Source organism: Aricia agestis, chromosome 20 (genome assembly GCF_905147365.1).
Source record: "Aricia agestis chromosome 20, ilAriAges1.1, whole genome shotgun sequence".
Lineage (NCBI taxonomy): Eukaryota > Metazoa > Arthropoda > Insecta > Lepidoptera > Lycaenidae > Aricia > Aricia agestis.
The window spans coordinates 4,573,160-4,586,910 of NC_056425.1; the positions used below are offsets into that span (position 1 = coordinate 4,573,160).

The 13,751-nt window shown below is 36.4% G+C and overlaps 2 protein-coding genes and 1 long non-coding RNA gene across 3 annotated transcripts; 2 read left to right on the forward strand and 1 right to left on the reverse strand.

The window, feature by feature from the left end:
- Nucleotides 1-5,198: 5,198 nt before the first annotated feature.
- LOC121736992 (RNA-binding protein spenito) lies at nt 5,199-8,001 on the reverse strand. The gene is made up of 2 exons (XM_042128493.1): nt 7,856-8,001; nt 5,199-7,762 (listed from the first exon to the last, which is right to left on the reverse strand). Exon 2 carries the CDS (start codon nt 7,734-7,736, stop codon nt 5,496-5,498), a length of 2,241 nt encoding a protein of 746 aa, XP_041984427.1. The 5' UTR covers nt 7,737-7,762; nt 7,856-8,001; the 3' UTR covers nt 5,199-5,495.
- Nucleotides 8,002-8,720: 719 nt separating this feature from the next.
- Nucleotides 8,721-9,746, forward strand: LOC121737005. Its single transcript, XR_006037090.1, has 3 exons — nt 8,721-8,940; nt 9,134-9,292; nt 9,390-9,746. It is a non-coding gene; the product is annotated as an uncharacterized LOC121737005 (long non-coding RNA).
- Nucleotides 9,747-12,207: 2,461 nt separating this feature from the next.
- On the forward strand, nt 12,208-13,383 carry LOC121737001 (peroxisomal membrane protein 11B). The gene is made up of 3 exons (XM_042128503.1): nt 12,208-12,533; nt 12,620-12,735; nt 12,809-13,383. Exons 1-3 carry the CDS (start codon nt 12,478-12,480, stop codon nt 13,348-13,350), a joined length of 714 nt encoding a protein of 237 aa, XP_041984437.1. The 5' UTR covers nt 12,208-12,477; the 3' UTR covers nt 13,351-13,383.
- Nucleotides 13,384-13,751: the final 368 nt, after the last annotated feature.

Genomic DNA, 13,751 nt, shown 5'->3' on the forward strand with positions numbered 1-13,751 from the left:
AGCTTAGGTCGATGTTACTACGTAGTTCAACTATCTTGCACAAGATGTCATTTTGTCTTAAATATTATGGGACGTACTACTGCCCTGGATATTTTGTTACGATTCAAATAGTTATCATAGATGACGACAGATGGCGGTTTATAAGTAATATCATAATAAAAGCTATATAATCACGGTGTTAGCTATTTAAATGTGTTTAAGACTAAGTGTATAACGGTTTTCAGTATTCAAGTATGATTATTGTTATAAACTTATGAAAAATTATACGCATTTACGTCTGTATTATCTTTCAAAGGTTTGGCCATCTAGTGTCAAGTAGTATAATTAACGCTGAAAGCTGAAATGTTCTAGAACTTTTATATTTAAATTACATTTAAAATTATTTCCAAATTAAATGTGATGGTATTTATATTATCAGAACGTCTGTGTGATTGTTTTCGACATCGTAAAACACAATACTTCATCCTTTCCTTGTTAAAAACGCATCCAATTTATTGGGAGTTTCGTTACGTGTGCACCTGACAAACGCTGAAAGTGTACTGACTTAAGCCCCGCCCACAATGATGACGTCAGGACCTAGTTGAAAATCACAGTGCACAGTTGCTTAGGCCAGCTCCACTCTGTATTAGCTTCATGAACCGTACCGAGTAGTAGGTGGCAAATACTTTTATAGTAGAGAGTAGAAGTAGGCGAGTACTTACTTCTACTCCCTACTATAGAATTGTATCAACCAGGAAACGAGCAGTCAGATCGCCTGATCATGATTCATGATTGACATTCGCGACATAAGAGAAGATAAAACTTCTTTGGTGTTCCGCACTAAGGTTCACTCGGCTTAACTGGGCGGTAGCGATCATTGAAAAATCCCGTCAAAAACTTGTCATTTCCTATATAAAACACGATTGACAATAAGGTGTCAGATGTTGTCAATCGCGGCTTTGTAAGGGGGATATTAGATTATCATATATATTGGATCCGAGATCATTGAGTCAATGATATTAGATAATGTAATATAGACATATGATTCATTTCTTCCTTGATCATAGATTTTTGACATTTGCTGAGAGATTGGATTCAATACGGTCATAGAAATAGGTGTTGCCAGTTATTTAATATAAAAAGAGTTTTTAATTTCTTGTTCGTTAATATGTTTCAAATATTATTTTTCTAATTATATACTTCGATAATCTTGCTGAAATAACAAAAAACAAGCCATATAAAAATGACGATGTCTTTTGACAAATCGAATTCTCTGAGATCTAGTAACCCTGACGTCAATACCTGTCAGCGTTAGCGCTCTGCATTGGCTATTGAAACCACATATGACGTAAAATAGGATCAATGAAATATGATAATGTAATACGCAGATATGATCAAATGATCATATATATTGGATCCTATATATGATCATAGAAATGATCCAATATATATGATAATGTAATACCCCCCTATAGAAAATGACAAGTTTTTGACAGGGAGTCAATGACCGCTACCGCCCAGTTACGCCGAGTGAACCTTAGCACTCTTGAGTCTTGGTGCTTATTATAATCCCCAACACCTTAGGCCTTCCTAATTCCTTGATCACAATTCACAAGTGCCCAGTTTCTAAGGTTTTCTGATGGAAGCCATAAAGTTATAAAATATACCTAGCGCAGCTATCCCCAACTCGCGGCCCGCGGGCCGCATGCGGGCCAACCGCCGGGACTTTTATCTGTGGCCTGCGTGATGTTAAAAAATTGAAATTCTCGCCCACCGGCAAAACAGTGTAAAGTCGCGTTAGTCACGTGAATTGTTTCCACTTTTAAATCGTAAATTATGAAGAACGTAAAGAGCCCCCGAGACGATCAAACGGTTTGATTCAAACCTTACGTGTTTGATGCAACCGTTTGATGTCGGTTTGAACGGTTTGTCAAACGACACTGCGCAGTTTCATTCAATACGCGCTGTCGAGTACACGTCTTGTGAATTGTAATGCAGAAGATGCTCTAGATTCTAGAACGAGGATCGCGATTTTCTTATCTTATGTTTATAACATTAATGCAGGGCCCCCGCTACCATATGTGCAATGTGTGCAATGCACACGGGTGCCATCCTCTAGAGGCGCCAAATTGCCATCTTTAGGGGCGCCAAAACTAAAGTCCCAAAAAATTTGCCTAAAGGGGCGCCAAAATCCTTTTTTTGCACCCAGGCGCCAGTAGCCCTTGCGGGGGCCCTGCGTTAATGTCCTCCGTCAGAAGAGAAAAAAAAAGACTGGTCCAAAGAATGGTATGGACTAACATAATATCGTTTTACCCAGGAACATCTACAGAAAGTGCTAGAAACTACAGCTTCTTTCTCTTTTTCTTCTTCATAATCCAGCACTAAACTAAGCCGGGATCGGAACACGATCAAACGGCGCGTCAAACATAACGAAAATATGAAATTTCATCAAACATGCTTCAAACACGTAAATGTTTGACAAACCGTTCAAACAAGCTTTGTAAACGATCAAATCGGTTTGAGTCAAACTAAAATTTACGTGTTTGAGTCAAACCGTTTGATCGTCTTCGGGGCCCTTTATAGTTTGTGCGTTTTAAGATGATATGGGTGACACATTATAATTGACAATAGTAGGGAAGTTACCTAAGAAAATTAATCGATAATTTAAAAATATCGAATCACTTCGTAAAGGAATTGCAATCGAAATTATCGATTTCGTACTGACGTTTCAGAGTGGCGCCGGCGATTTAAAATGGCCACCCTTTTTATCGATTTGATTTCGATTCAACAGTGTCAATCTCTATTGGCATAAGTTCCATTTCATGCATCTGAAATTTTTCAAATATTTTCGTAACAATAATTTTCACAGTTAAAATTTATAATTTTATATTAATAAGTTAGCATTTAGCAACTTTTATTTTTATTCATTTACAATTATAGGAAACATTTGTTTTTGTAGATGGAATATAATTTATTACATTTTGTTTCCTTGTAAAAAAAACCCGTAGCAAGGAATATGAGAAGTTTATTTATTTATTTATTTAACAATTTATTGTGCACAAGAAACAATTACAATAAGACAATATACACAGTAAAACGACACAAAGGATCTGCTTATTTCTAATAGAAATCTCTTCCAGCAGCCCTACGGAGAGAGATAGGATTAAGACAGCAGATAGAACTTGCACTATTATTATGAATATATAATATATATTATATCAACACAATACTCGTACTAGTTAAACAGATAAAAATAGATATTTTGATATTATACTAATTAAACTCTAAAATATAACTGTCACCCATATCATCTTAAAACGCACAAACTATATTATATTTTTTAACCCCAAAAATTTTTGTTGCGGCCCGCGACACCAAGATCAAAACATGTTTGTGGCCCGTGTGAAAAAAAGGTTGGGGACCACTGACCTAGCGGAATAGAGCAACAATCTCGATTTGTCAAACGAAACCGAAATTGATTTTCCGCTAGGATATTAGTGGGTAGCAGGAGTCCCACATACCCCGGCCGATATCCCCAATTTGCAGGGGATGCGTAAAGCATTTCCCCATGTTAAAAAAAAAAGGATAGGTATAATATTAACTTTATGATGGGAGCTTTTTCATTTACTAGCGGTTTTGATTGGCTGACGATAAATCAACAATGCTATTGAATAAATGATTCATACCAATTATTTGATATAATGGTAATATTTACTTGTTTTACAGAACCTACAAATTGAGGACCACGAGGACTCGATCTTAAAGTAGGTTATTCAGAAATAAAACAAGCATTAAACTAAATATTCATTTATTTGATTATATTGCTAACACAATATTATACAGTCTTTTAAACAACCAATTAATTCTGCTATAATTTGTGCTCTATAGAACCAAAAGAAAAGTGTATCAAATTAAAATACATGAAAGCAATAATTAATAATTGTCTAAAAAATATTTTATAACTGCTTTGTTATTTGATATAATATATCTAAGCTAATCTTAAGAAAAAGAAGAATCATTTTACTTACCTGTAAATTTCCATCTTTGACTGAAGAGGGTTAATGCATCTTCTGGCAGACTTCATGGTTTACCACATATCTTAAAGGATTTACTCTTGTTACAATGTACTAGTAACTAGTAAATTTAAAAAGTGAAATTTTTTTAATACTTGTGTTGGCCATGAAGTAAATGAACATTATAGTTATTTTCAAGGGGTTTACATAAAAATAAAGGGTTAAAAGATTTTACTGCTTCATTCAAGTGGTCATTTTTGATTTTTGTTTCCCATATAGACATTGTAGGCAAGTAACAATACAGGTTATTAAATTGGTATTAAAGTTATGACCCTAATTAAAAGGAGCTCCTAATGTACCACACTCACCATCTGTTAAATGTCATCCTTTTTTTACAGGAAGTCAGAGCATTTTTGTGATTATCCTTCCTAGTCGTATCCTCATGGCTTGATGGACGTGACCACCAAAATTTGCTTTCTGGGATAGGGCTCTGCACTTTGTTATTATACTCAGTTTTAATTCAATTGAAATGCAAGCAAGATGAAACATTTTAGCATTCTAACTGCCTTTACTCATCTTTGTTTATAAAAAATTGAAACAGAGTACAGATAGTATGAAGTAAAACTTCATAATTATAAAGCATCGAGTTTTGAATGATATAAAGTTTGAGAAAATAATAGTGATTTTCGTACATATTTTACTTTTATTTTTGTAATTAATGGTTGAAGATAATAAAAAAAACAACATTAACCTATTCTTTGCTGTGACTTTTTCAACCACAAATTGAATACTTTTTGGGGCAATATGGATTTCTTTTAGTGCAATCAAAAATTACTTATTTGTTAGTTACATGAACATTTTATTTATTGGAAGACTAGTAAATAAAACTCATCTTCTACAACTTACCAATAAAATTGACTTTTGAATCACTCACATGAAAAGAAAAAGAACCAAAACTTGATCTCAGTGCATTCACTTTTGCCACTACCTCACAATCTATTGTAACTTTTAACTTGGTTTTTATTCATAAACTGAAACAACTATTACACTAAACAACTGTTTGTCACAGCACTGAATATTTGCACTAGCTCACTGCATTTGCAGGCACTGTAAACTATCAATGTTTCTAGTACATTGGCTTTGCCTACAAGAACACCAGCTCACAATACTCACTCACATATCACGAGGTATAAAAAAACAACAACATGAGATATAATATTCTATTTGTGTTTGCACACACTACACATACACTCAAATTTTACACAATTTTGGATATAGTGATACACATTTGTATTACCTAGCAAACTATTGAATGATTTGGCAAATAAATTTACACAAAACTGTGAACAGCACTTCACATGAAGAACTAGGGCCACAAATAAAAATTATTTACACATCACAAGTTCACTACACGTCACAAGATACAAAATAAAAATGTATAATCAAAATAATATAAGTTTAAGAAAATCTTATGCTAATCTAATTCTTATTTATGTTTATAATTTAAGCCGAGCCACCCCTAACCACTACTATGACCAGGTGGTCCTCTTTGAGACTGTCGTCAGTAAGATTGTGGCAGGTCCTCTTTAGCAAGTCGGTGGAGAAATCACACGGGGGGAACGAGTACAAAACTCCAGTAGCCTCGGTCTCCTTATTTAACAGAGATATTACACCGGCTGCTTCCTTTTGCTTGAGATAGGACACCAAGTTTCGCATAGGTCTCGTCTGTATGCTGGCATCTTCATTTGTAATAGATTGTGTAGATCCAGCGACTCCCAAGAATATGGCATGAGAACTCGATGTGGCTATGCGTTTCTGTACATCATCCAACTTGGGCTGATCCAATCTGAGTCTCTGTGTAATTCTCAGTTGGTTTTTGCCATCTTCATCCTTCATCAGACTATCAATGATCTCAGAGTCACCATCAGTAAGGTGAAATTTGGTAGGAAATAAGGAATTTTTCAATATAAGGGCACCATTCCAAATAGTGGTCGCCTTCCGTACTACTTCAGGCAATGTCCTTGCAGAAGCCAACATTCCACCACTCCTTCGTGGGGATCCATCTGAGTCACTATCTGGAGACCGGCGTCTGGGTGAGCGTGATCGCGACCTATCTACTCCAGGCTCCCGGGAGCCTGACCTTCGTATACGGCCATCATACTCGCCATCTACTGGTCGTCTCCATTCATCGTCACGGTAGTCACCTGCCCCATGGTATACCCCACGATACATGCCTCGGCCACGTCCACGACCCCTACCTCTGTAACCTGCACTACCATAAGCATATCCATCTTCATAGCCCTCATAACCTTCATATGCCTCCCCAGCGCGACCTTCCTCTCCCACTGGGGCGACATACGGTTTGGGCCTGTATGTTCCACCATTACCAACATCAGCAAAATCAATTCTAAGACGTCTTTCAGGGCCCCCAAGTGGGAATCCCCTCATCTCTTTAACGGCTGCCTGTGCAGCATCAATTGAATCATACAAAATGTACGCATGAGGTTCACCCTTAGCATACTCAATCTTTTTGATTGCTCCAAACCTATCGAATTCCCTCTCAAGCTGTGCAACAGAGGTCCAAGGCCCAAGACCACCTACCCAAACTCTTGTAGTCGGGGTTGCTTTACCATAACCAATCTTACATTGGAATTTACCAATATATTGCCCCGAAAGCTCAACCTTAGCCCGGTGAGCCATATCCAAAGTTTGATATCTTACAAAAGCAAAAGCATTGCCTGTGCCGGGTGGCGGCCTTTTTATGTCAATATCCTCAACAATACCATAACGGCCAAATATGCGACGAAGCTCCTCATCAGAAATGTTTATTTCTAAATTACCAGCAAACAATGTCCTGGTGGCCAAAGGATCATCTTCAGGTTGAACATGGTGCAAATAGTTAGGAAACTTATCTTTTTTGTTTTCGAGCTTTTCAAATGGTGGATGGTGCGGTCGAGGCATGTACGGTCGAGGCATATAATGGGGATGAGGTGGATGATGCATAGGTGGACGGTGATGCATCGGAGGCCCATGAGGACCTGCCATTGGATACTCGTGCATGGGAGGACGGAAGTCCCTGTGATGGGGAGGTACTGTAGGTGGAATACCGTAGGCACGATCATCTGGAGGAGCTCTTCGTCTTTCGGGAGCCGGAGACCAGGCATAGGAGTAGGGACGATCATAGTCAGGCGGGGTTATACTTCTCGGTCTACTACGGTACTCGGAACGGACCGGTTCATACACTGGGTCAACAATTGCAACTTTGTCATACATTATTATCCTCGGCTTGGCATGTTTCGCGTCTCTAGCGTCCTCCGTACTACGGAAGCATACGTAAGCCACTCTCTCGTCTAGCTCGTGAGATATTTTGATGCTGAAATCCCCGAACTTTTTGTACTCCCTGTATAGGGTGTCCTTCACGATTTCATCGGACGCTTTCGGGTGTAGAGCACTCACACACAGAACCTTGTAATAGGGTCGCACAGAGTCTTCGCGCACTTCTCGGGACCGAACATAATCGTCGCGGTGCGGAGACACGTACCGGCCCCGGGGGCTCGGCGAACGGACCCGGCGGCGAACGCGCTCGGGAGTGATGCGCTCATCAGAGCTATCGTCGTACCTCCCTATGCTACTACGCGTCCGCTTAGACCGCGGCATACTGTCCCTTGACGAACTCCGCTTCATGTTACGAATTTTCACCGTAATACGATCTCTATCTCTATCGCTACGCGGTAATCCAATCATGAAAGCTCAGTTTGGTGAACGAAAATCTGAAATGCACAACATAACACGTCACTTCAAAATGTCGCTTTGTTCCAGAACAAATAACTCCACTGCACAACAGTTTTTTAATATAGTCTTACCACAAAATAAAAAAGCTACCACTAAAACTCCACTACGGATTTTATACATAAAAAGTCCGAGTTTCTAGCAATAACGCAGGTTGAGATAATTATTTAAAACAAGGCCACCGAACTTCAACTTGCGAACTGCAAAACAAAATGGTGATGAAAATGGCGGACGCGGTGGTCGACCCTCCCGTCCCGCCACCCGCTCGGCCCCCCTTCCGGACGCCGGTGACCCATTGATGTGACATCTGTGGATGTGACCATTGTGTGACCCATAGATGAAGTATTTACTATAGATGTAGTCTTAGTCCGTCATCGCGTGGCCATTTTGTGCTTATTTTCATACAAGTAGTGTGCGTTTATTTTCTTGAATATTTCTATTTGTCGATTATTTCAAAGCACATTATGATACAGGAAAGAAAGTCAATTAGTTCATGATATCGATTAACTATAGTTCAATGTGACCAATCCGGTGAATGATGTTTTTTTTCTTCTACCGGAAACATGGCGAAAACTAATATTTTCGCCATCAAATGTCAATAAAACAATTAAAAATTATGTGCGATTTTTAACTTTATTTTAATAACAGAGAGTGCTTTTTGGCTTGCCGATAGTCGATACATCCGATATTTTTCTTCAAACCAGAGACATTTTGTTTTTTATTTTGTCCCGGTCGGGACAGGCAAAGGAAGCGTTGCCCATACAGCCACAAACCAGAGACATTATTTTTTTTATTCGTCCCTGTCGGGACAGGCAAAGGGAGCGTTGCCCATAAAGCCAACAAACGAGAGACAATAGAGATTCCCCAGACCACGGACCTAATACTAAGAGGAGGTGTTGTAATCAAGTTTCCTTATGAAACGACGCGTGACAATGGGGAAGGCCGGTCGAAACTTTTCGTAGATGCCGCCACCTTAGCTTTTACCTGTCAATGATTTTGTCAAACAACAACAACAATTTTATTTAGTAGTTTTGCATAATTTCTGTATTAATTATATTGAAATCATTATGTATTCGTCTTGGCGTGTAAGTGAGCTAAAAGCTGAACTAATGAAAAGAGGCGCATCGCTTAACGGAAGACGGGCAGAATTAGTCGAAAGGTATAACCTCTAAAATATTTGATTTGCATTTTTTTCCAATAAAATTAGGCACTCATAGCCAAAAAATGGAAAAAATGTGTACCTTTTTACAAATATTTTTAAGTTACGTAACAATATTAAGTAAATATTCAATTTGGAGCTTGAATTATAACTTCTATTGTTGTTATTTATTCTTAACTTTTTCACCTTGTAGATTGGAACTTTACGACCGGAATTCCAATTTTGGAAGTGCAGAGAATCAGTCCATTGACGATGTGATGGAAGTTCCTCATGTTAGGACATATCGGGACATAAATGCTAGTTCATTGTTACCTCATGTAACCCAAACTTACATACGACAGTAATTTTGCTGGTAAGTATACATAACCCACGTACATAAGTACAAATATTTTCATTACAATTCAATCAAATACCTATAATCACCTATAATATTTTATTACTATTTTTAGTGATGACAAGAAAATAAGTGAAGCTAAGGCATTGTGTGAGTCCCGATACCTACCTTGTTTTAGCAAGAGGATTTGGATTCAAATATGGGGGAAAATACCTTTATTAAAGGATATTGCAAAAAACTATGAAGCAGCTGCAATATGAAGTAAATTTAAAGCTTCACAAAAGTGGAATAGCACAGGAATCTAACTGTAAACAAGTTTTTGTTTCTTATAACTAAACCAAGTTTAGTTATAAGAAACAAAAACTTATTATTCAGCTATATCTGTAATATATTAATTATAAAGCATTAATGTGATGAAACTGGATTAAAGCATTGTTATAATATAAGATCATATAAATAAAACATACATTGATTTTGTACTTTTTATTATCAACAATACATTCCCTAAACTTATATAACATAAAACAAGTAAAAAATATTTCTGATGCTAAAGGCACATAAAAAGAGTTTGTAAAATTTTGTATGTTTTTGTTAAACCTATCAATCTCTCCAAGCTTCTGGTCATGTTTTAGCAAAACCCCTGCTATTTGTGACTTGCCTTTTAAAAAAGTAGGTATGTTAATAGTAAATATTATGTTTTTTATTGCAAAGATTCAAGACCTATTTGATTTGATTGAACATTAAAACCCCTGTTTGCCATTATAATACAGTCTCCTTCTTGACACTAATTATCTATTAAAGGACTTCACTGTATCATATTTTGACGGTCACTTGTTGCTCCGCTGTACCCTTGAGAACAATTGAGAAACCTGGGGTTGGACCTACTAAAAATTTAATAGTATTTTTATTTTTGTATGAGCTAGTATGAATGAGTAGCTCTTTGGGCAGGGTATCTGTAGTATCTGTATCTGTGTATCTGTGTTGATTCTTGAGACCTAAAATAATAATTTTATATTATAAAAACATGTATGGAAACAAACTATGTCTACTTATATATTATGATTTACTTACAAAATATAGTTAAAATAATAACATACCTGATAAATACTTATGTTTTGGAAGTCGGAATCATGGAAATGTTTACATTTTTATGGGGCCTAACTTCGGGCCTAAAGTTTTTCCTTATTATAGCTTTCAGCCACATCTTAGCCATATTAGGATCTTTTGGGAATTATAGTGGGCACCTATTTCTTTACAAAACGGGACTTCACACATCTGAGGCATGTTATTTATTTAAATTAATCGAAAATTCCCTTATAATTCCATACACTTTGACAACTACAAGGTGAAAGCTACTATAGCGCCACTTTGACAGTTGCCAACCCCATTTGCGAGGTGAGGGGGTGTCAAGCTCCACCCACTTCTCAATATTTCATCTATCGGCTAAAAGCAAAACTACTAGCTTAGGTCGATGTTGATGTTACCACTTAGTTCAACTATCTTACACTAGATGTCGTTTTGTCTTGAATATTATGGGACGTACTACGGCCCTGGATATTTTTTACGTTTCAAATAGTTATCATAGGTGACGACAGATGGCGGTTTATAAGTAATAAAATAATAAAAGCTATATAATCACGGTTTTAGCTATTAAATGTGTTTAAGACTAAGTGTATAACGGTTTTCAGTATTCAAGTATGATTATTGTAATAAACTTATGCAAAATTATACGCATTTACGTCTGTATTATCTTTCAAAGGTTTGGCCACCTAGTGTCAAGTAGTATAATTAACGCTGAAAGATGAAATGTTCTAGAACTTTTATATTTAAATTACATTTAAAATTATTTCCAAATGAAATGTGATGGTATTTATATTATCAGAACGTCTGTCTGAGTGTTTTCGACATTGTAAAACACAATACTTCATCCTTTCCTTGTTAAATACGCAGAAAACACCAATTTATTGGGAGTCTCGTTACGTGTGCACCTGACAAACGCTGAAAGTGCACTGACTTAAGCCCCGCCCACAATGATGACGTCAGGACCTAGTTGAAAATCACAGTGCACAGTTGCTTAGGCCAGCTCCTTTTTGTATGAGCTCCGTGCCCCAGACCCAGTGTTACCAACCACATCCCAATTCGAAAAGGCCTAAAGTCTAGCTGTAAACTGAAAACTGAGAGGATTTCCGAAAAGTGTAGATCTACAGCTAAAACTGAGGGGGTTGGCTACGCTGCCCACTGCCCAGACCGGGCAGACCCCAGTCCCCAAGCCTATATATATATACATACCATAGACTTATTTGTATACTGTCGTTACCTACCTTAATCTGTGCCTCAGGCCCCAGCCTCCAAGTTGGAGGCATAAAGTTAATAATAGGGGGGTGCCAGACATGTGATCAAATACGCAAATTCGCCAAGTGTGGCACTGACATTTACCTATTTGTGCAAAGTTAATTGCTGGCATTTTCCTATTTGTGCAAAGTTTGCTCAAACTTTGAAGCCCATGTCTGGCGCCGGCTTTATACCTAGCGCAAAGTGCAAACCTACAATCTCGAGCTGTCAAACGAAACCGAAATTGGTTTCATCTGTGTGTAAAAACTTCTGCGGGGCTAAAAAGGTCGCTTTGGAGAATCATACAATTAATCATAAAATGATTAATTTTTAAACTCCACTTTGCATGCAATTCGTATAGTGATTCACTTAGATTAATGATTGGTCTCCCGCGCGGCGAACATTAATCGAAGCGAATCGAAGCGAAGCGAAATTTCCAGCCTCCAAAATCCGACGTGAACGGTGAATGATTCTTGTTTTTTGTCAACATTTGTCAACGTCAACATGACGTCAACTATTGTCAAATTCATAGATAATAATTTTAATGTCAAATTTCAAAATCAAAGTCAAAACAAAGTCTAAACTCTAAAGGTTATCGTTGTTTTTAATTTTAAAATATAAGATAAAAACTGAACTAATTTATAAAATATTCATCACAAAAGTGCATTGATTAGACACATAAAACGTTAACTTGAAAGACACTTCACTTATAGTAGTAGTCGTCGTAGGTTTGTGTAGTATTTTCCTGTTTACATTAACATTGTAATAATTACTAAGTAGGTAGCTTTGGTACAAGTTACAACCCCAATAAGTGTTTGCGGTTTGTAGAGAGCATTAACTATTTAAAAGAATTTATTTATATTTTAAAACCAATGGATATCATTATAAAAGTTAATAACCAATCAAATGGGAGAGACAAACTTGCAAGGTATGCTTTTTATGTTTACTAGTAGGTACACAATATTTAATAGACAAGAAATAATAGAGGACATTAAACACTTTTCATATTTTCAGGTTAATACAGTACACAAGTCGTCTTGTATGGCATCAACTAGAGTCTCGACACGCAAATAAATACTCTGTTGACAGGATTAAAAGCCTCGAGAATACTTTCAGTACTTTTAGAAAAGGTATAAAACTTAGTATCAATAATACATTATCCATTAAACTAAGTTTACATATACTTAATTTTTAATTTTTCAGTTCTAAGATTGGGAAGGTGTGTCGACATCTTTTATATTGCATTAAATACAATGAGTATAGATGACCCAATTATAAGGACATCAATGACACTAAGTAAAGTTGCTCATGGGTTATTTCTATTCGCGGATCACATTGTATGGCTCACAAAAAGTGGGTTTTTGAAAACAGATGCAGATAGTTGGAACACAACTGCTTATAAATTTTGGTTGCTCTCAATCATAGCTAATTTAGTCCGAGATGTCTACGAAATAATGCACATTCTTGATATTAACAGCTCAAAATTGCTGAGACCATCTTATTTACTAAACAATGCTTTGAAGACAGATTTCTACACAAGACTAAAGCATATGCAAACATTTCTTAATTGCCATCAAGATGTTTTTATTGATACATTGAAGAATTCTTGTGACATCTTCATACCCTTGACTGCGTTGGGTTTCACCAGATTCAGCCCGAGTGCTGTGGGTGCTTTTGGTGCAATTTCGTCTATAGCTGCACTGGCAACTATTGTAAAACCATTGCATAAATTGGCCTCCTCATAATTGATTTATGCCTTCCAATATACTAAAAACTAGTCACCAAAATTACACATGGCTTATATTATGTAAAAAACAAAAGTGTTAATTTTATATAATATTATTATTTTTTAATTTATGTATCTTTTGTGGGTATGGGAAATGTGTAATATATATTTTTAGGTATAACTTACCTTTTAGCTTTTACTATAATTATAATTATAATAGGTTTATAAAACAAATCTTCTTTTCTTGTTTCTATGAACTAAAAACCAATAAAATTTAAATTAGAGTTAAAACTGTTTACCTACAATTTATTACAATCAAGACTTTATAGTTTATAGTGCATATTACAATATTAAATGTTATTGAATGAGAGTAAGGTATTGAAACATTGTTATTGACTGTATAATAATATAATATTTTAT

Coding starts and splice junctions, on each gene's coding strand:
- LOC121736992 (XM_042128493.1), bottom strand. CDS start 7,736: ATGATTGGATTACCGCGTAGCGATAGAGATAGAGATCGTATTACGGTG.
- LOC121737001 (XM_042128503.1), top strand. CDS start 12,478: ATGGATATCATTATAAAAGTTAATAACCAATCAAATGGGAGAGACAAA. Junction 12,534..12,619: donor GGGAGAGACAAACTTGCAAG/GTATGCTTTTTA, acceptor TCATATTTTCAG/GTTAATACAGTACACAAGTC. Junction 12,736..12,808: donor TTTCAGTACTTTTAGAAAAG/GTATAAAACTTA, acceptor TTAATTTTTCAG/TTCTAAGATTGGGAAGGTGT.